Genomic DNA, 21894 nt, shown 5'->3' with positions numbered 1-21894 from the left:
TGAAAACCTTCCAGTATGACTATCACAGCAGCAGCAGCAACTCAGCCCCCCTGGAAATCATTGTGGCTGGTGCACAAACAAAATAAGCAATGGTCCATTATAACCACTGGTGCAGTCTTAAATATCTTTATTTAAATAGTCAAAATAAATATTTCATATGGCATAGTTAACAATAGTACCCCAGCTAGGTTTTTTCCGAAGCAGATACTGAAACAACATGAGTGCCATCTTCTGGTTTAGGCATGAAAACACTTTGGGTTGTACATCTTGCATTCAAAACTTCAAAGTGAAGGGGGATGGGTGGATTGGTTTGGGTTTTTTTTATTAATTAGAACGCTCATCTTCAACCTTCACAGAACGTTGTAAGAAGAAAAATAGTTTAATGCAAGCATTCAGTAAAACTTGCTCATCTTTAGTGCCTGGAGTAAAATAACTATATAAATGCTGCACAAGTATTTTGCCCCCAAATTTATCTTCACAGATGTCAAATCTTACTAAAATATATGACTGACTGTAATTTGAAATACAAATGCAGTGGCTTGTAATTCAAGAAGTAGTCTTGGAATGGACGTGCTCTGTAGTACATTCTGTCAACTTTTTTCTACTTTACAGTGTGCATCTCCTATCCAGGAAGGAACAGAACCTAGTGGAGGAAGACTGAGAAATTCAGCAAATGTACTATGAATGGCACAAAGAGCTGGAGCCCAGTTTATATTTGCTGCAACAGTCAAATCACAAAGCTGTTGAGAAAATGCAAGTAAATGACAAGTCACTTCTATTTCAGTCTGTTTGCATGTCAGTGGCTTTGCAAGGGTAAAAAAAGTTTGACTTTTGTTTCATTTCACACAATCCCACAAAAATACCACTATTATGTCAGAGAGTCAGTGGATTAAAAGGTACAAAAACTGTTTCAAAACAACTGCAACTTAGGAAACAAATTTTCCCCAACTCAGGTGTTGTTCCTGCGGCTATAAATACAACTGCATTTCCTTTGTGCTTACAATAGTAAAAGCAAATTAGCAATAGTGTTGGTTCTGGGTCTCATTTTTCCCCATATTCAGTAAGGGCTGGAAGTACCTGAGCCCACATCCTGGCTGGTACCAGGTCCAAACTGTAATTTGGTATCCATTGCATCCTATGGACTTCTACATTTTGGCTCCCAACATTTTAGCTCTCTATGCCATTTCACACTGGCATATACCCACATGAAGCCTGCTTTTGTTCACAGGCTGAGAAGCCACCCTTAGGCAAATGTTACAACTTCACAACTCTGCACACTTCTTTTGCATATTGACTTGCTGTCCATTAGGACCATAATCCTCAGGTCCTCTGGAATATCCATGGCAACTTAAGATACTTTCTAAAATGCACAACCATTTTTGAACAAAACCCATTCACATGTTGACATTGCAGCAAATTTTCAAATTATGAAGGCAGCCAGTTATTGCATCTGTATCTCACAGCAGCGAGCACTTCCAGCAGGAGGACCACGTCTTTCCATAGTTGCCATCCCCATACTTTCTTACTCTAAAGCAGCAACAGTTCATGATGTGTGTATCAGCACTTAATCAATTCCTTGTTTGTCAAAGGTTCTGCAATGACTTCATCACGCATGAACTGCTCCTAAAGACAGCAAGTAGAGTTTTAGTTGACTTTCATCATTTTTTAATGTCCTCTTCCTCAAAAAACACCAGATACCCCTTCAGTTTCCTTTCTTGGGTATCACAACTATGAATCTGACTCCCAAATGGTGAAAACCGTAACATAACATGCCTGCTAGGTAGGAAAATCTCCTAGGTGAACTGACAGTGTTGATAGGGGTACAGATGGAGCTTAATGCCACTGAGATGATTTTGTCTGTGCTCCACTCCACGCTCACCCAAGTAGGCATGTTTTAAAGCCCAAACGCAGCAGAAGTAGACTAGAAAAACGAGTGATGAGGCAGGAGTCGCAGTCACAAACAAACGGGCCGCTAAACGGGTCATGTTTACTAACAACTTGACCGCGCCACCGCCCCTTCAAAGGATGTCGGACTGAAACTCGGCCTGGCCGTGCCGGCGCTGCCGGTAGCAGGCCGCGTGTCCGGCAGCCTCTCCCCGCTCCCCACCCCCCGCACCCACCTGGTCGTAAATGACACGCAGGATGAGGGAGCAGCTGGGGCAGGTGGCCACATCCTCGCCGTTCTCCAGGTCCTCCTGCAAAAGCCCCCGAGACGGCAGTCACCGACCCTCCGCCTGCCCAGCGCACGGACACGGGCGGAGGCGGAACCGCGGCCTGGCGCCGTTTCAAGCCCCCACCTCTCCCCCGCCGCCTCGTCCCCGCCCGGCCGCCGTTACCCGCGTGATGAGGAAGCGGTCCCCGCAGGGGCACGGGTAGCTATAGGTCTCCGTCTCCTCGTCGTACTCGAAGTCCTCAATCTCCACCTCGTCGTGGAACACGGCCATAGCGCCGGGGCGGGAGACCGGGCCGGAAGGGACGCAGCGGCGCACGCGCGGCCCGGGAGCTCCTCTCATCACGTGAGGCGGCGGCGGCGGGTGAGCGCCCGGCGGGGCGGGGGGCGCGAATCGCCCCGGTCTGCCCCCTCTCCCCAGCCGGGATCCCCCGTTCCGCGTAGCTGGAGCCGCTCCGGGCCGCCCCCTCTCCCCAGCCGGGATCCCCCGTTCCGCGTAGCTGGAGCCGCTCCGGGCCGCCCCCTCCCCACAGCCGGGATCCCCCGTTCCGCGTAGCTGGCGCCGCTCCGGGCCGCCCCCTCCCCACAGCCGGGATCTCCCCTTCCGCGTAGCTGGAGCCGCTCCGGGCCGCCCCCTCCCCACAGCCGGGATCCCCCGTTCCGCGTAGCTGGAGCCGCTCCGGGCCGCCCCCTCCCCACAGCCGGGATCCCCCGTTCCGCGTAGCTGGAGCCGCTCCGGGCCGCCCTCTGCTCGCAGCAGGAGCCCGGGGGCTGCCCGGTCGGCAGCGCTGTCCGGGCTCCTCGGCGCTGCCGGTTCCCGCCCGAGAGGCGGCGCGGGGCGGCGGTCGCTGGAGGCTGAGGGGGCGCAGGGCACCGCCGCGGCCTTGACCTTCCCCTCCTGGGCCGAGGCGGCAGCCGTTCACCTCAGTGCTGCCTCGCTTCAGCCAACCACATGCTTCTGCCGTGCTTCACACCCCCCTTCCAGACCCGTGTGCTCCTTAATCCTAGGCCAAAGGGAAAAGCTTTTTCGGTGATGAGGGACGCTGTATCTAGAGGAGTACCACCTCCCCATCCATACGCAGACTTGGGGAAAGGTTTCCCATCCCACTTACTTAAGTATCCTTGCTTCCCCCTCAGCACTTTCTTCTGTTCACTTAGGTGGTAATTAGCTCTTGAATGTGAAATGGGTTAACTAAAAATAACTCTCCCTTCAGATACTGATGTAGAGACGAGGAAAAGAAGAGATGCAGTTGTAGGTCTCAGGAGATACTGATAGCTAATAGGTCACAGTGTAAGGAGAATGAAGGGATTGCACGATTTTAATTGAGAAAGCAGGAGTCCTGTACAAAAGTAATGTTGATTTCTCTCTGTGGAGCAAAGAAAGAAAGCTTTTGGAGCAGATATTTCTGTAACGGCTTGGTTAAAAAGATAGTAACTAAAGGAAGAACATCCCACCAGACAGGAGGCTGAGTCTGAAGCACTGTGCTGCTTGGAGGGCAGGGAATGCCAAAGAGCTGGAGGAGCCAGGAAAGGCGCAGAAATGACAGATGGGCGAGAGGCTGTTAACGTTTTGTAAAGGCATGACTCAATCTTGTATAAGGTAGAGGAGAAGCAGGACTCGTTAAAAAGAAGTTTTGGAATTACTTACAGAGTACAAATTAGAACTGTTTCTTAGGGATTTTTTCAGGTTTGGAAAGTGGTTGATGATAGTGTAAATGGAACAGGTACCCTGAACTACTGTTTGAGTTGTTTTTAATTTGGGGTAGAGCCCCAGTCTTAAAGTTGTTTTTATCAATAAAATCTTTCAGCTCTGATGTTGAAGTTGTAGCTGCTACAGTAAAATAAGGCTGACATTTTGTTTTCAGTATTATGTATTGCTACTGAACTTTTCATTAGTTGGGGTTTTTTTTTGTTTTCACGTGTATAACTGAACACATCTGCTTCCTAAAGAAGAGATGACAATGAGAATGAGGCCGGCTTTAAGTGACTGTCAACCTCAGCAGCAGAATTAAACCAAATACGTAAAAGAAACGATAGGGAATCTTTGTGTTGGCTTGTCAATTTTGGCCTCTCCTTTCACCAAGACAACTCCCTGTGTTTGTTAGCAATTATTTGCAGAAAGGGTTTTGAAGGATGTGAGGTGATTAAGAAAACAAACCAATAATAACTCCCTCTTTATTCTCAGTCCTTGGCCACTGAACAACGTGCCGGACTGTATGTGGTTCATTTTGATCCTGTGGTGATTTAATTCAATTCATAGCTGTTGGCATAAATAGCTTACATAAGGTGTCTGCTTTCAAGCGTCCTTCAGTTTTACTTTTAGTTATTTCATGTGGTAGAGTGAAAAGCTTGAAAACATGAATCAAAAAGCAAGAAACCTAAAAAAGGAGATCCAGATGGATATAAAACCAAGAAATACTATCTCAGAGACTCCAGATCATTAAATTATTTCATGAATTTGAGTACTTCAGTGGTTTTTGAGCACTCTGGGTTTACAGACTGAATATGCTGAGGTAGAGGAATGCGACTGCTTCATTAGATGTGTACTACGTCTTGCTGAAGTATTTTAAGATTGTTGTAAGTTTTGTCATCAATAGCTTCTACACATTTACACATAGAAAGTGCTAAAGGATCTTGTTGAAATACCCTACATGCAGGGACAAAAAAAATTAGAGTAATGTTGCTCACTGTGGTAGAAGAATTTTAGATAATGCCACTTTGAAAAGTTGCAAGCTGCTGTGGAATTAAATGCTGAAAAGCTGTTAAAAATTATGGAGAGTTGCAAGCTGCAGAAAGTATTCCTTAGGCTTGAAAGTGGGCATTTTGAGTAGTTACAGTAAATGTATTCCATTTCTGAGCAGCCTAATTTATGAAAGCTCTGCCTCCCATTTGTACAAAATTACAAACAGGACAAATTACCAAGTGACCGGCCAATGCAGCTGTCAGTGAAAGCCTGGAGAGTATAGTCCTGATTAGTTAAACAAGCTGGATCCTTGCCATTTCAAAGGATTCAAAATGAAAAACAAAAACATTTTGAAAATAAATTAGATGCTTTGAAAGAATGCAGGGAAAGAGATTGAAATGGAAGTAAAAGATTAGTGATGCTTTAAAAAGAAACCCACTGTATCATAGAAATAATATAAGTTGATAGGTGGTGATAATGTGATATTTATGCTAATCCACTTTAGGACAAACAAAGGCAGATTTACAAGCAAGGAAAAATATCTCTTGGCTCACTATGAACCTGTTCCTAAACTTTGTAAATGAAGGGTTTTTCTGACTTATTCTGAACGTCACACATGTCAGTTTCTCTTTCTCAGTCATAGCTCCACTTCAGCATGCAGTTTTGAAACTTCACGCGGTGCTTCCACGCTAGTGCATGTGAGTATCTGCTACTTCCTTAACTGTTGAGAGATGTAAGTACTTGGGAGGATATACAGAAGTATGAAGGATTTCCATGTCTTTATATAAACTTGCAAACAAACAGTTTGATTGAACGTTTATAAAATTTTCCAACCGGAGCCTTTTCTTGGATAGAAAAGGAATGTGTATGCCGTGTTTGGTCTTCTTTCAAACATAAATCTTGCTTGAGTGCTTAGAAACACAGATATGTTGGGTGCGAGGGACTTCTGAGGGTCATCTAGTCAAAGCTCCTACTTTGAGCATGACAGATAGTAGCAATGGATTAAGCCAGTCCCGACTGTAGACCTTTTGCTGATGGTACATTCTGTCTCATCACCCAAGCTATTGATAAATTTATTGGGCTGTATCAGCCCCAGTATCAACCCCAGGGTACTCTGTTACTAGCCAGCAACTGAAGCAACTTGAAGCCATCAAGCCTTCAATTCTGTCTGTCCAGATAGTTTTCAACTACTCCATCTGACCTCAGCTTCCTTGTGTGTGCGCTATGGGAGATGGCGTCAAAAGCCAGAGGACAGTGGTGAATGTGCATTGTATCCCTGGCTGTCCCCTTAGCTGTGTGACTAGACATTTCATCACAGTAGGTGTTCACTTTATCACACCTGGTTTGCCCTTGGTAAGTCTGTGTTGAATCTCCCTGATTGCTTTCTGTTTTCCCACGGCTAGGGAGACAACCTCTGAGCATTTTTGCAGAGCCTGAGGAAGTGCTGACTAGACATAGGCCCGGCTTCTTGCCTCTCTTAAAAATGACTGTGCATTAGTCTCTTTCCAGTCAATTGGAGGCTTTTTCTAATAATGGTTTTTCATAGGTAATGGACAGTTGCCTCACGAGCTCCTTAACAGTGTCTCTTAGCAACCCTGTATGTAACCCATCTGTCTCTGCATGTGAATGCATCCACTTTCTCATCCCTCTCCTTCCCATACACCGCTGTACACAGAGGTACAGGTACAGGCTTTATGAAAAGGCAGAAAAGGTGTTAAGTACTTCAGCCTTTTCCATATCATATGTGACAAGGCTGTCTTCCCCTTCAATCAATGGATGCACATTTTCCATGTTTTATGATACTTTTTTATGATATGAGAACAAAGGGTGAAAACAAACTGTGTCAAATAGTGAGTATTGTATTTAACAAATATTTATGTGGTTTTTGCAGGAGCTGGTGATTCTGAAGACAGACCAGTGGTCATGGCTCATGCCACAATTCATAGGAGATTTTCTGTTCCTCAATTACTGAGAGGTGCCAGCAGAATTTTTCCCACTCACTGTGCGTTGGTGGTGTTGAGGCGCTCAGCTTTTTGTTCCTGTGCAGTGAATGGGTAGGTTAGCCACATAAAAAACCTGAGTTCGTTTTTCTAATTAAGAGAATGTCATGGTAATGCTGTCCAGATGAAGCTGACAAATTATTACTGATATATAAATACTTAACTCCCAATTGTAAATGTATATTTCATTCTTATTTAGATTTATGTCATCTGTAGTCTGGATTACACTGGTAAATTGTTATGTTAATATAAATTCATATCACTGAGGGACAGTAGCACAGCTGTCAAAATGACTATTATCTTTGCTTTTTGTTACAGCACAATAAAATCAAAAAGGAAAATGGATCATCTAGAGAGGACAGCAAATAATTTTCGCCAGGAGGTTAGTGTTCTGTTCTTTAGGATGTAAGCAGTTGCAAGGGTTTATTTTGTGTTTGATTCTTAGGCTTCATTTTGTCTCTACTGCAGTCTGGTTTACTTCTTTTTCTTCTCATTTTTCATATCTGATATTGTTGTAAAATGAGTGTGTTTAGTGGCCATTAGGTGAAAAGTAATAAGTTAGAAAAACTGTCAGTGACACGTGGTGCTGTTTACTTTGTGTCAGACAAGAAATTTAATAGAATTCTGGTCAAGTATGGAATATGGTAAGTAATGAAAGCACACTGACACCTGTCCTCTCTACTCAGGCTTCTCAGATTTTTATGGATTTCAACAATTCTAGTTCAACTTTTGAGATTACAAAAGGGCATTTTCCACATTTTTTTAACACAGGACCTAAGATAAAAATTGTTGACATTTGGAAGGGAGAGATGACAAATAGTTGTAAAAAGAATCCTAGTTTGTATCGATTTGAATTCATAAGAAAGAGAGGATTGTTTTCCATCAGAATCCAGAAATGCTTGTTCTGGATCTCAGTTTTGTGCAGTAAGCATTCTTTTTCATAGTGTTCAGAGGTGAACATGCTCTTGCATTTCATAGAGGTATTTCCTTTCTGTAATTAACTGAAGTGGGGGTTTTGAAATTTTTAAGTGCTGCGAGAATATGACTTGCAGTTCTCAAAAATGTTTACTAGGGAACAATTGTGCATTTTTCTTAGACTTTTCAGGAGAAGGGTACCTTTTTGACTGAAAAATCCCATCTTTGATTCCCAGGGACTGGAAAACGGTGCCCATTGTTTAATTAGATTCTCTCAGTCTTGAGTAGCCATTCGTGGCAGGCAGTCCCGTGAGTGTCAGACAGCAGGACAGACTATGTTCTCAAACACTACGCAGATGGGAATGTGCGTATGAGTTAAGTCCTCCTCCTTTTCCCTAACAGAAGCTGGGTGGAGGGAATACATAAGTAACCTCCCAAACTGATGATTCCTCACTCATAACAGAGGCTATAGATGGATGAAACAAGTGCAGCCTCATTCTGCCGGTTCCCAGAGGTGTCTGGGTTTGAGCCAGCTTTGAGACCCATTTGTCTCAGAGCTGCGCCTCAGCTGCTCAGACCTAATGACAACTCTTGCTTGAGTACAGATGAGCATTGCTTGTGGACTCACAGCTGCTCAGGTGTGATTTATGCCAAGTTAACTCAGTATGTGGAGAAAATGAGTGCACACACAAGTACAGAGATGCACACTCTGGCTTCTGACATGGAAAAAAATGGCTGTGCTTGTGAGTTTTCCAACCATGTGTTTGTTTTATCTTGGGTATTTCTGATTGCTTGGCTTGTTTACTTTTTCTGCTCAACATAAGTGCTGGGTAGTTGGAAATTATGTGGAAAATTGATGTTTATGAGGTGTTGGAAGCTCCAAGGTGGTACAGAGAACTGAGGAAGGCATACACAGGAGAAGAAAGCTGTATGAGATAGGTGAAAGAACAGGGCTCCGTTCTTGCTACTGCAAATTCTCTGCATACAAGAGGATTATGCTGTTTATTATTTTTAATGCTTGATTTATTCTTTGCTATTTTTTTTCCAACCACTTTAAAATCAGTTTACTTTACATCTTCTGCTTGGTTTTAAATTCCATATTAATCAGCAGCTGGCTTCCCTCAGTCCATATTGCCTTATTTGGCCATTTCAGCCTTGTAGAAAGATGAAAGAATCGCAGGTCTGTGTTGCATTAATGGGCATGCTACACACTATTGCCTGTTGAGGAGTGGTAATGGAAAGGACCAGGGCAAGAAAAAAATGCCTAACACTTTCTTAAAATATATCAGCAAAGTTGGGAGTCCTGTGTCCTCCTCCTCGCTGCCCTGAGTCAGTCTGATACTCTTGTGGTGGTCCCAAATACCAGTTAAATGTCTTTGATCACCCTGGCTCAAATTCAGCTTTTGTAAAAAACTTTATAGTGATTAAGAATTAAATTTCCAATGCTCTGTCAGGTATGTCAGTCAGAGAAAAAAAAATAAGGACAGTATTGAAAAGAAAGAAATGAAGAAGACCAACCTTAATGTCTGTTTCCTGCACTTCAGGTTTCTCCATGAGTTCTCCATTTTAAGTGTTGTCTGACATTTCTCTTGTTAACTTTGAGTGATTGGGTTCCCCATTTAATACTGTCTTCTAAAGTGGGAAAGAAATGTAAACTATTTTAAATAGGCAAATGTCCTGCTGTTTAATGGGACAGTGGACGTGTTCAGATGTTGCTTTATGAATAAATTAATTTCCTGCCATGTGTTTTAAATTAGAGCATAGTTGCTTAAAGTTCCTTTTTTTTTAATCTGTTTGTTCTCACACAAATGAGAAATGGTAGAGTTTTGTTGGTATTATTATTTCCTAGTGTGGTAAATGCCATCAACATTTTTTTAACAGAGTAAAATCTGTATATTGGCCTGTGTAGAAGATATTTTGGATGTTACTTTCTTTGTAGAGGAAAGGCATTAATAATTCTAACTCAAAAATACCTGAAAGAGGAATGGGAAGGGAAGGGATGGAAATCCATGTTACACTGATGGGCATCAAAGAGTTTAAGCAGGGAGCACCTCTCCAATAGTCCTGTTGCAAAATCTGTTTTTTATTTAGAAAGGCATTATTTTTCATATTTCTTTTTCTTTAAGCTCTTTAATAGCCATATCAGCTATGGCTCTTACATCCCCCCTTGTCTGGTTGCCAAATAAAACTCTTTCTGTTAACTAGCAAAGGATGCTTGTGTCCCAGGTTCCCTGTGTTCATAGACCACGTGTGGTCAAATGGATGTGTGGCTAAAAGCAGTGACACAAGGCTTGTTGGTTTTCTTTCATTCATGCGTTATGCATTAATGCATAATCTTTCAGTAACACATTTAATTACTTAAATAAAACAAGATACAGATCCAGAATTCTCCCTGGGACTTCAGTAGCAGGTGATCTTTTGAGGGTTTCCTTTGTCAGTCTTTATATCTGAGATCTTTTTTTCTTTATTGCTGGAAGATAGAGGAGTGTTGGTCTCACATAGATGGCAAAAGAACCTGAAAAGTGGTAACAAGCAATCGCTTCTCTTTATTGTTGTGTTCTCTTCAACTGAAATAAGTTTGTATATAATCTTAGAATTACTTGACAAAAGTGACCTGGGTGGTGGACTGTAAGTAGAAAACCATTTCTCCAGTGACTATGTAAGTGAATCCATTTTTGTTTCTCTACCCCAGTGAAAAGATGTTGGTGCTTTAGGTAGCGACATGCCACATGCGAGGCGATAGATGTCTCGCACACGTACTTTTGCTGCAAATGATGTCTGCTAACACAACGGCTTGTTTTCCTTTCTTTAGGTAATTTCACAAGCAAAAGTGTGTGGAATCACTGATGAATCAGACACAGTCAAAAGGCTCCGGTTGGCTATTGCAAATAAAGACTTTACTTTCAAAGCAGGACAGTGGTAAGATCTTCCACTATTTTGGGGGGAAATTACCAGCAGAAGTCCACTATAACAAAATGTTAAAAGGCCTCGAGCCTTTGAAAAAATCATTAGTTTGTATAAGATGTGTTATTATTGGGTGCTCTGTCAAATAGTTGATATTTGGCATAATTTAAAACTAGTCCTTAGTAAATTCGCTAATATTAATTTTTGAGGACAAAATGGATATTCTTTAAATGTTTGGTTTAATTGTTTCGGTATTTTCCTCTGGTTTATCTATATTACGTTGTTTCTTCACGAGTGCCTTTAAGTACCCTGCACTTTATTCTGCAAGCTGGCTGAACTGTCTGTATTTATCAGTTACTTTTACAGTGGAGCTGAGACTGCTGATTTGCAAGTTACTTAGTTTTGCTTTATAATTAAATTACAATTGTCTTTTAATTTCTTCCCCTAGAAGTTTCTGTTCTGAAAATTAATCCTGTTAGATCAGATTAATGTTAAATATAGATAGGCAAACTTCCAAAGAAAAAAAACCCAGTGAATTATTAAGTTTCTGAAATAATTAGCTGTTTGTTTAAGCAACCTTACAGCATTTTTTTTCCCAGGGAGATGGTGCATTTTCACATTTTTTTTCCTTCCTTGTTAAAAACACTCCCACTCAATCAATTTTTTTTTTTCCCCTCTTAGAAATTAATTTAAAACTAAGATTAGTTGCTTTTGGCATTGGACTTTTAAATGTTCTTAAACTTTTTATTGGCTTAGGCCATCTGAAAGTGGTTTTGCTGGAATCAAAGTCTAGCTGCCAGGGTATTAACAGCATATGTTACACATATAGTGTGAATATGATGGCTTTTAATTTTAGAACCAGAACACAAGATGTTGATTGCAATAATTTGTTTGTGGAGTAATTTGCTGCAGTTTTTGCACATGTGCAGTGACTCATATGAAATTCTTGCTTGCCAGTACTTGGAAAGTACATTTACCCTCCAAAAATGTTTTAGAAATTATCATGCTGAAAACTGAAAGCTTTAATTATAATTACTCTTTTCATTTTCTTCTTCCTTGAAAGTATTCTAACGCTATTGTAAGGTATACAACAGCTTTTCTATACTTGTAGCTGTAAAATGTGGTTGCATTTTTTGATGAGGCCACAATTTCCTGAATAGAAAGGACTAATTTGTTAGCATTTGCTATAGTAAGATGTTACAACCAAAGATTGTCACTAAAATATATATAAGTGTGTGTATCTATATATATATTTAAAAGTAATATCTATTTTGAAAATATGTCTATACATAAAGTGTGCATGTTTATCTAAAAATATATAAAATAGATATTATGAAGTCTTTCAGAAGCAAAAGTGAATTTGTTTTCAAGCATGCTAGCACATACTTGGCCTTTCTCTGACTTCAAGTAATAATGAAGAGGCTTGTAGCTATTGCCTGGTTTGATTTACTAAGACATTGAGGTATATACATGTTATAAATACTTTGAAGAAGTAGCTTTATGGTTTTAGTGTCAAATGAAAAACCACCAGAAGATCTGTGTTTTACATCCTTTTGCACCTCATCTTGTTGTGGGTTTATATGGGGGGAGGTGTCTTCTTTTTAATTTCTTTTTCCATAAAGTGACTCTTTCTGCTTAAGCTGTCACAGAGATCATTTCTTCAGGAGTATTTTTATGGATACTACACACAACTGAGACAAACCATCAGAACTACAAGCCAGTCCACTATGATAGAGTATCCTATGCAGTGAAATCTCTCCTAATTATGTAATTAGGGAAGAAATACCATCAGGAAAGAAACATACACCTACATTAGTGCTTTAGAAAGGTCTAATTTTTTTTTATTAGGTTTAGGTTTTGATTTAGGTTTTGCAGCAGTGGTTTGGTTTGTATGTATGTTTTCCCACCAGGCATGAATAATGCTTCCCTTATATGTCAAGAAGAACATTTTTACTTCCATGTAAATTGTTACTTTACAGCATAAATATAATTTTTAATTTTTTTGTTTTGTTAATGCAAGTAGTAAGATCTTTTTTCCACCAGAGGGTGGTAAAGAGCTTTAGTAGCATCTTGAGGTGTTCTTTGGTAGACTAAATGCTGCAATAATAGCTGTCCTTTCTAATCTTTTAGATCCTCGCTGCTGGGAAAGCTATGCCCTGTGGTCACCGTGGCTGCAGAAGCTGAGGACAGAAAAATAAGCTTTCTCAGCATTTTTTGGTTGTTGACCTTTCTTTGCAGTCAGTTTATACACTATCTAAAATAAGTTAAAATTTATATCACTACAAGATTGTATAAATCACACTGTGCTTTTTTTGAAAGGGGATATTTTTGTTGGAAGGGTGAAGCTTTGTAGGGAGTAAGCAGGCAAGACTTTTTCATTAAAAAGAAGTAAACTCTTCAAAGTGCTTCTCTCCTCCCCCAAGACCTCTGTGAAGAACACAGTCGTCTTGTTTAAATAAAATACCTGTGCAGTAGAAGAGAGTCGGTATTTCTTGTTGCATTCTTATTTAATTAACACTGAGACAGCTTAATTTAGGCTTGAATTGAATGATTCTCTAGTACTTGGCATGGATTACAAGTGTGCTTGTTGCCTAAGTGGAGCAGCGCAATTAGTTTTAAACATTAGTTTTCCCTCAAAATAGAGAGATTTTGTCATGTGCTGTAGAAAAATGAAGTATTTAAACATTTATGCAACACAGAGGAGTTTAAATGTTAGGTCATAAACCAGCTTCTAACTTCTGATACTATTTGGAATATCAAAGCTTTTATGAAAATGAATTATAGCTGGTGCAGTAGTGGCTTGCCTTCCATACTCTCTAATTGCTGGTGTTGCAAAAGCACAGCTATATGTTACCTTCTCATCTACAGAACCTCTGTGTGCTTTACTGTGCTATTTTTTAAGTAGTTATTAAATTTATTCCGGTTGAATTTCCTGTCGATGAGAAAGAGAGGGCTGTCACCAGAGGGCACTGCAGTTCAGTAGTAAAGCAATTCTGCTGCAAGGAACGGATTCTTCAGGAGAACTGTTTTACAGACCGTGCTTTTACTTCAGATATTTCATCACCCCAAGAAAAGAGTTTAATCTAAAGTCGTTTCCCTAAAATTAGTTTCCCAGTCTTCTTATATTTGAAAACTGAAGAGCTCCTTTAACAAAGGTAGTGACATGTTTCTAGATGAAAAGAATCGTAAAGAAATGGTGTTACTCAAGGTTTAACTCCTTTTTTGGAAAAGTTATGTTGTGGAAATGAAGATGTTTTTGAAAAGGAAGGATAATTGAAAAGGGCAGCCATTTTGGTTTGGATGTTGTTTTCCATGTTTGGGGTTGTTGGCTTTTTAAAACACTTTTGTTTCTGGTCTATTTTTAGGGTTGATTTCTTTATTCCTGGAGTATCTGTAGTTGGGGGATTCTCAATATGTTCAAGCCCTGGCCTGTTGAAACGAGAAGGAATATTAGAGCTGGCGGTAAAGCACGCTGTCCATCCTCCTGCTCACTGGATTCACACTGAGGTAAATGTCATTAATGGTGAGATTTGGCTTCATTTTTCTTCTTCTTCTGTTTTGAGGGAGTGGAGGGGGTGGTTTTTCCTATCGACCTCAAAACTCCTGTTGACTTGTTTGACTGTTTTTAATACGAGGTCCGTCTTTAAACGTTTTGACCAGTAAGGGCCTGAAACTGGAAGTTTGTTTAGTAATGTGGTTATTGTGATCCTTTGACTCCCATTGTGCCTGGTGGACTTAGAGTGGTACTGTAGTTGGCATGTACAAGGGTTCTCACTCCTTTGGAACTGATGAACTGAAAAATGTTGAAAAACCTCTGTTCTAAATTGTGTCCCTGAGAACAGGCTGTGTTACACAGTAAGTTATCAGGTGTCACTTTGTACTATCATTCTGGCCATTTCTACAAATGTAAACTTGTGCTCACTGTCAGGTAAATATAAATTGAGATCATTGAAGCAGAGCAAAGGGAGATATTTAGATCCTTTTTTCCTGAAATGGTGAAACAACAGAATACTTCAGATTTTTTATAGTGTTTTTTAAACATGCAATATTTTTGTAATATTGATATAACCCAAGGCTTGATATTTTTGGGTGTTTTTTTGCTATGTTAAGTTAAAGTCTGTTCCTTTGGCCTCTAGCTGTGGTCTGTTCATCCATTTACCTCATTTAGTTATAGTCAGAAGAGGCCTATCTCTGCTTTTTGTAGATGATCTGTGCTATTGACTTTTGTTCTTTTCGTGATCTCTCTCCTATTTGCTGTTTCTTGCCTGGCATTTGTGGCTGCAAAGTTTATATTGACGGATTCTTCTAGGTTTACAGATGGCCAACAGAGTTACAGTGAAAAGTGATGCAAATTTACTCGAATTGAGAATATGCAAAGTGGTGCTAATCGAGTAGCCATCTACAGTATTTTAATTAGTGTCATATCAGGTTATCTCCAAAAGGACATAAACCTTTTTGGTGATGTGTAAAACTTGTAGTGCACATGCCAGCAGACCCCATAATGCCTAAGAGGATAGTCTGGCTTTTGGCCTAATTTCACAATTCTCAGACTCTGGAGACTCTTTTTGGACTTGTGATGCTATTGCTGAGTTTTCTGGTTGAATTTATAAGAACATCTTTAGTTAGAAGATAAGCTTGGTCAAACCTGATGCTGTGGAGAAACCTCCAGGGTGTATATGGACACTTGTAGCTCAACAGAAGTGCAAGCTGTTCCTTAGGAAAAAGAAGGAAAAAAAAATAGCAACCTAGAAGTTGAAAAGGTGGTGTATATGGTGAAAAAAATCTGGCACGTAATTGTTTGAAAGTTACTTCTAAAGAGAGTTTCTGTCTCATGGTAAAAGATGTTTTAGGAATAGGACACATTTGCTCACTGTATCTAGGGGCTTTTAGAGGAGTTTTTTGAATGTTACTGTATATGATAGATTTCAGCACAGTGTTACTTCATAGCTTTGGCAAATCCAGCCTTTCTTTAGAAAAATGTACAGGCAATGTATTGATTGCTTCACTTCTCTGCCTAAGCTGTTTCAGTGCTTTTACAAACTTCTCACCATGTTACCCCAGAGTTTTGTTGCTCTTTCTTGAATACTTGTGATCACTGCCATGGCTAAAATACTAACTATACGAGAGAATGCCGGTTAAGAGGGATTTTCCCGTGTCCCATCTTAATGAGCTATGTAGCTGATGAAAGAGGAAGATTAGATAATAATGAGACTGATTCTCCCTAACAATGCTTTTTCCCACAAAGGGTACCATATTCTGTGTCCTCCTGTCACATGAACCTGAAACACGGCTGGATTCACTCATCTGAAACAGCGTTAACCATGGTGGGAAAGCCTGGCAGCGTGCATTGAAAGGGAGAGAGAAATTGGTTCCAGATAATGAATGCTGCTTGTCTTACCCTATACTTGAGAGGCAATACCTTATGCAATATTTAAGAAAGGCAATAAAGCTTTTTTTTTTTTTTTTAATGGTCCTGACTACTTCAGGAACCTCTGTGTTCTGGTCGTACCAGTATCCAAGGCCTGCCTCCTTCCTCCTGCTCGAACTGTTACGTGTTTACACCTTTGCTTACCACACAGTTATCATTACTGGAAATCCTTTTATTTAAACTACTGTTTCCTGATATCCAAAGGAATTTTTGGAGAAAGTGTTTTTATTCAGTTCTTGTAGCTTTACTTTTTTCTTTCCTCTCCTCCTTTTCCACCTTTCTTGGTTTTCCTGTTCTCTTCATTATATTTTTTAAACCTTTTCTATAACCTGAAATGAGTTCCGTTTTCCTCTCCTCTTTGTTCTGCTAGCTTGCAGTGATGTGGGAGAACTCGCCTGACTTCTCTATACTGCAGTTTCACCCTTCACACCAGGATGCAGTGCTGGTTTGCCAAGAAGATGTTGACCTGAATGGGTTTTTTTGTTGTCGTAGCTTTAGTTTTCCATGTAACAAAAACCCATGCTTTGGCAAATTCCTCTAAGAAATCATTCATGTACAAATGGAGAGGAAGAAACAAGGTTTTCCCTTGATTTTTCTTCAACTCTGAAGAGATTTGCAAATGCAGAAGTGGTTATGCAAGAAATATTCTTACAGATACTTGCTTCTCTTCTGGGTGTTTCTTATTTTTTTGGAATGGGGATGGAAAAACTTGCATCTCTGCACTCATTCTCACTTCCTTCTGTGACCTCATAGCAAGGCCTTTTTTGACAGGATTTGACGGGGTTTGGGTAGAAGAGTGATCTCCCGTGTTAACCTCGGGTTTTCATAACCATACACTGATGCTGAAAATCTCTTGCATGAATTCTTCCTCTTTAAAACTCTCAATGGAGGTGGGAAGGGGGAGTCACCATCTTGCCTTACCACAGGACTGAAACTTCTGAAAGTAGAACTAGCACCCTAGAGACAGTGAGCCAGAGGTAGCTGGAAACGGGGTGTTGATTTTAAAGTACTTTCATTTTCTCCCACTGGTCAATAAAAATCGAAAATTCACAGCCCAGCACGTCTTGTGACTGTGGTGCAAGAAGAAGAGCATTTCAACTTGTGCTTTTAGTTTTGAAATTAAATCTCTTCTTTTCCATCCTAGTGTACTCTTGACTCAGAAGTGGCCCTGCGAGTGGGAGGTGATTTCTTCTTTGATCCTCAGCCTGGTGACTCCCCTGTAAAACTAGTGCTGATAGCAGGGGGTGTTGGAATTAACCCATTGTTTTCTATACTGCTGCATATAGCAGACCTCCATGGATACCAAGAGGGTAAAGGAAATGGATACAAAATGGGAACAGTGAAGCTGTACTACAGTGCAAAAAATACAAGCGAACTCTTATTTAAGGTAAATAAAGTTTTAACAGTTTTTTTTTTACTAGATCTCAGCTATTCAGCTGTTACTGTGCAAATCATTCCGGGGCAAATTCCACAGAGCCCCTGACGCTGTACAGAGAGAGACAAAAGTCACTTCCTGCCTCAAAGCCCAACTGTGTTTTGTTAAAGACTTATTCCGGTGTACAAATTAAGGCTGTTCCTGGACACCTCTGGTCTCTTTGGAGTCACTGATAAGTCATTCAGTGCTCAACATTTTGCTATAATCTCCTCAGAGCATCATAGCATACTAAAGGTTATACATGCTGTAATATGTATGTGTATATTAAAGGTTATACTTGCTGTATGTGTGAAGTAGAACTTTACACACACGAAGTAGTAATAGCATGCATAATCCTATATGCTACAGTGCTGTAACCACACAGTCTCAGTATAGGTTGTATTGAATTTAAAGAATAGCAAGAGCAATTATATCCAAAGGAAACAGGGGAGCTTTATTGACAATGCATTAGTTGCTACTGGGTACTACTGCATGAGTGAAGGATTTATGACCACTTTTTAAAATGGCTTGTGTAGAGCTTCCTCCACATTTATGTAGCAGTTAAAGGTCAGTTGTCACACTCTGCCAGTAAAGGGTCACTGATAACATTCCAGGGTCAAATTAGCACAGCTTCTGTAACGAAGCATCCCTAAGGATTTAGGTTTCTTTGAAGTACTGAAAGCTTTTGATTGTAACACAAGGTGAAAAAACGTAATGCTTCCAGAAATTGTGTACAGGATCCATCACTAGTTTTTCTTCTGTACTTCTACAATATTTCTAGGTACAAGTGTTTCTAGAAAGTTTTTGCTTCCTTTGAAAAGTCACTGTTTATTGCTTGAAGCAGAATAATAAACTGGAACCTCTCTACTCTTCCATTGGGCCAACTACTCATCTCCCAGTATGTTCGAAGCACACACAGTTTTTTTCAGTGCAGGAGCCAGCATTTTTCCCTGAGTTTGACTTCAGCAGTGTTATGACAGCAGAGCTTTTGCATTAGAGCTTCTGGGACACAAAAGAACACAATGATATGTCACAGTTCTTAAAATATCTCTTTCCTTTCATTTTTCACATGCCCCTCAAATCCAGAATAGGCATATGAAAATTACTTGTGTGCAGAGGACTGAGGAAATACATTTAGGAGCGAGAGGCTTTCTGCTATCCTGAGACACTGTCCAGCTCTCCATGAGGCACTGTTGGGTTGTAACTAAGGGCCGGCCGGGGCTGTGTCCCCAAAGCAGCGACTGTGTGCAGGCTCACAGGGACAAAAGCTGTGCTCTCGTATCCTAGGCAGGTGCACTGCTTTTGAGAATCTCCTCATCTGAAACAGTAGAAGCAGGCAGTGCTAGAATGACAGAAGGTAGCACCCTGGCTTTGCCACTTCAAGATGCCAGCTAACTGGGTTTTCCTGATTTCACAAGGACTGAATCGGGGGCCCTTATTTCCTTACTGTGGCGGGGACACTCAGGGATAGCTCTTTTCTCATGGGTCTGTATCGCCCAGGTCTCCGCCTCACTTTGTACACCACTGGGCTGCAAAGAGCCCGATGAGCTGCTGAAATTCTCCTTCATTCAGTTAAAGAGAGCCCCTCTCTTGCCTTGAGATCCTACAAAACAGTGGTTTGGGGGCTGATGCCACATGTAGGCCTGTGTGTGAGTGACAGAGCAGAGCGGGCAGTGTGAACAGCCAACGGCTGCAGTGCTGCTCAAGCACGTGAAGTCCTATCTCAGGTGTGCTTTCTGGCTTTGTACTAGGACTTCAACTCAACAGGACACGATTAGCTTCAAAAGTGGTATCCAATTGTGCGTGGTTTTATAGAAAGGGGACAGAAGTTTAGGGTCCCACCCAGGCCTGTGCAGGCAGGCCAATGTGAGAGAGGCAGCAGTGGAACTGCACAGCAGCGTCTGACTGGGCTGCTCATCATTCCAGGTCTTGTGCAGGAATCAGAAATGCATTTGTCCATAAAGTAGACTCTGTCGGGGATTTTTGTGAAGCAACCCACGGCAGACTGTTCAGTGTAGTAAGTCATTAGTAAGCAAACACATACAAAGTGAGCTTGTTACCTATTCAGAGAGTCAGGACTATTTTTATGTCAGAATATTTTAAGGAAGAATTTCCAGTGCTCATCCCAGCAGTGGAAATCCAAAACCGTGCACAATCTAGACGGTAAGTAAATCTTAGCTTCACACCTAACTACAGCATCTGACTGACACTTTTTTCTAACAATTATTTGAAGTGAAGCTGCTGGGTTTTGGTGGTAACTCTCACAGTTGTCACTTAGGGAACTGAAAATCACACAGCTTCTACTCCAGTAAAAGCAGCATTAGCATTACACTCCAGGTGGTTTTACTTGAACACGAGAGAGTAAAGGGTCAGTAATCTTACCAGATAAAGCAGATGAGACTCAAAAAGTTTCTAACAAATGGTAAATACATACTGCAGGTTGGGTTTGTTTTAAATGGAAAACACATATGGAAGTGGAAGGAGGAAACTGAGAATCTACATGGGGAGGAAGTCAGGAAAGGACATAAGTGGTTCTTAGATCCAAGTCTTACAAATTGCAGCATGCTGTAAAAAAGGAGAAGTGCACTAACACTGTCGCTGGTGATGTGTGCACAAGCCAGGGGTGGAAATCCTTACCTGTTGCAGGTCAGCCCCGGGGAGTCAGGCCCATCACATTCTCAGCACTGAAATGCAAGAGTCTTGGTACTCAGTAGTAATCCCTGATGTTCTGGGACTTTAACTTCATGGCCTGTGGTTTAAGCAACTACGTTTTAACATTACAGAAAAACATCCTTGGTTTGATGAATGCATTTCCTGGAAAGATCACGTGTCGTTTCCACGTTACCCAGCAGAGTTCAGAGGTCTGTGAAGAACTTCAGCCACACGTTACAGGTAAATATAATGGCAGTGTCAGACACGGTATCTAAGTTTGAGTACATTCTAGAGGATGAAGGTCTATGCAGAGGTTACTACTTTTATATTTAAGATTCCAAGTGAGATGTGAGTTACACCTGAGTAATTTCACTGTACAAATTATGCTTTGGAGAAAAAAAAATCCCTTTGCAGTTTTTCTTTTCATTCCTAGTAAACCTCCTCTGTTAATTTAAACTTTACACTGGTGGTTCCCACTGCAAACTTTAGTCCAGAAAAGTGGTGCTTAAGGTGGGATTGATGAAGGATAAGCTTGCTGCTTCTAAGAGGTAACTTCATCAAATACTTCCATTTCTGTTGTGTTTGTGTTAGAGACGCTCACGTATTCTTTTTCATCTGAATGTGGGATTTTTAGTTGGATGTAAGCTGTGTTCCTCTTCAGTGACTAATATCCTGTGCATTCCAGCTGGAAGTTCTGATCTAACTCCCCAGAGGAACAAATGGTTTTGGAAGCCTCAAATCTTGTTACCTATTATCCTTAAACAGGGCTGGCATTTTTATGAAATGAGTGCTTGAAATAGCCCTAGCTACTCATTCTTTTTTAATTTCCTCCACAATTAATATTTCTGTTCTCATTTCCTACCTTTTTTTTTTGTCAGAGGGAAGAATATCCGAAAAGGATCTAGAAAAACACGTATGTAAGGACACGTTATGGTACATCTGCGGCCCACCTCCAATGATAGAATCTGTATCCAAACTCTTATCTAACATGGGTGTTCCCAGAAACTGTGTTTTCTTTGAGAAGTGGTGGTGACACCTGCAGAATGGAAAATAGATTCTTTGGTTGCAGTCCATCTCGATGAACTCAAATGTACAGAAATGGACTCTGAATTATTTGGAAGATTCTGCTTCATACGTGAAGATATCCTCAGTTGTGATGGTGTTCCTTTAATTTAACTATAATGCTGCTGCTTTGGGGGGAAACAAAAAGTGATTTTATATTAAAGACATTAACTGTTCTGGTTTTTTTGATGGTTTGCTTACTTCTTACGGTAGCAGCGTATTTCCACTTTCTACACTTGTGCTGTTAGTCAGCTTTTGAAAGACTTTCAGTGTGTGATTCAGCAGTTGTAGAGAATTCTGCAGCAACGCCAGGTCGGTTCATAATAAATAATACTTCATGCCACAACTTCTAACTCTGCTCCAAATTGTTGTGCTAATGAGAGCTCACACTCTGACTTCCCCAGTTCTATATCATCGTATTTTTATAGAAGCAGTTGCTGTGTTGTGATTTCCTTCTCTTGCTACTTCTTGTTAAAAGAAATAAAACCCTTTTATTTTAAAGCCAGTCAACTCTGTTGACAGGAAAAGACATTTTTTCATAATTATATTCAGAGCGGAGTTAAAAGTATTGAGCATGAGAGTGTCAAGGATCTGCCAGCCTCTGCTGGAGCTGTAGGCATAGAGTTACTCAGGTGAAGCCGTGGCCTTTGCTGGTGCCAAGAGAGC

At 40.8% G+C, this 21894-nt stretch overlaps 2 protein-coding genes across 4 annotated transcripts; one reads left to right on the top strand and one right to left on the bottom strand.

The window, feature by feature from the left end:
- Positions 1-110: 110 nt before the first annotated feature.
- On the bottom strand, positions 111-2501 carry DPH3 (diphthamide biosynthesis 3). Its single transcript, XM_061996737.1, has 3 exons — positions 2337-2501; positions 2121-2195; positions 111-1623 (listed from the first exon to the last, which is right to left on the bottom strand). Exons 1-3 carry the CDS (start codon positions 2442-2444, stop codon positions 1558-1560), a joined length of 249 nt encoding a protein of 82 aa, XP_061852721.1. The 5' UTR covers positions 2445-2501; the 3' UTR covers positions 111-1557.
- OXNAD1 (oxidoreductase NAD binding domain containing 1) lies at positions 2195-21404 on the top strand. Of its 3 annotated transcripts, none has more exons than XM_061996736.1 (9): positions 2195-2534; positions 5491-5551; positions 6745-6907; positions 7172-7235; positions 10581-10687; positions 14038-14179; positions 17245-17487; positions 20298-20406; positions 21045-21404. In XM_061996736.1, exons 3-9 carry the CDS (start codon positions 6777-6779, stop codon positions 21197-21199), a joined length of 951 nt encoding a protein of 316 aa, XP_061852720.1. In that variant the 5' UTR covers positions 2195-2534; positions 5491-5551; positions 6745-6776; the 3' UTR covers positions 21200-21404. The 3 variants fall into 3 exon arrangements, with proteins under 3 accessions (XP_061852720.1, XP_061852718.1, XP_061852719.1); XM_061996734.1 differs by having other exon boundaries at positions 2195-3286; positions 5440-5551; XM_061996735.1 differs by having other exon boundaries at positions 2195-4747.
- Positions 21405-21894: the final 490 nt, after the last annotated feature.

This window comes from Colius striatus, chromosome 5 (assembly GCF_028858725.1).
Source record: "Colius striatus isolate bColStr4 chromosome 5, bColStr4.1.hap1, whole genome shotgun sequence".
Lineage (NCBI taxonomy): Eukaryota > Metazoa > Chordata > Aves > Coliiformes > Coliidae > Colius > Colius striatus.
The sequence above is the reverse complement of the archived record's forward strand: the minus strand, read 5'-3'. Positions and strand labels throughout refer to the sequence as shown.

Bases quoted from the DNA above. Each gene is read 5' to 3' on its own strand.
- DPH3 (XM_061996737.1), bottom strand. From the start codon at position 2,444: ATGGCCGTGTTCCACGACGAGGTGGAGATTGAGGACTTCGAGTACGAC. The intron at 2,196-2,336 runs GTAACGGCGGCC...GGGCTTTTGCAG, and splicing joins ACCGCTTCCTCATCACGCGG to GAGGACCTGGAGAACGGCGA. The intron at 1,624-2,120 runs GTGGGTGCGGGG...TGCTGTCTTTAG, and splicing joins TGCGTGTCATTTACGACCAG to GAGCAGTTCATGCGTGATGA.
- OXNAD1 (XM_061996736.1), top strand. From the start codon at position 6,777: ATGGCTCATGCCACAATTCATAGGAGATTTTCTGTTCCTCAATTACTG. The intron at 6,908-7,171 runs GTAGGTTAGCCA...TTTTTGTTACAG, and splicing joins TGTTCCTGTGCAGTGAATGG to CACAATAAAATCAAAAAGGA. The intron at 10,688-14,037 runs GTAAGATCTTCC...GTCTATTTTTAG, and splicing joins ACTTTCAAAGCAGGACAGTG to GGTTGATTTCTTTATTCCTG.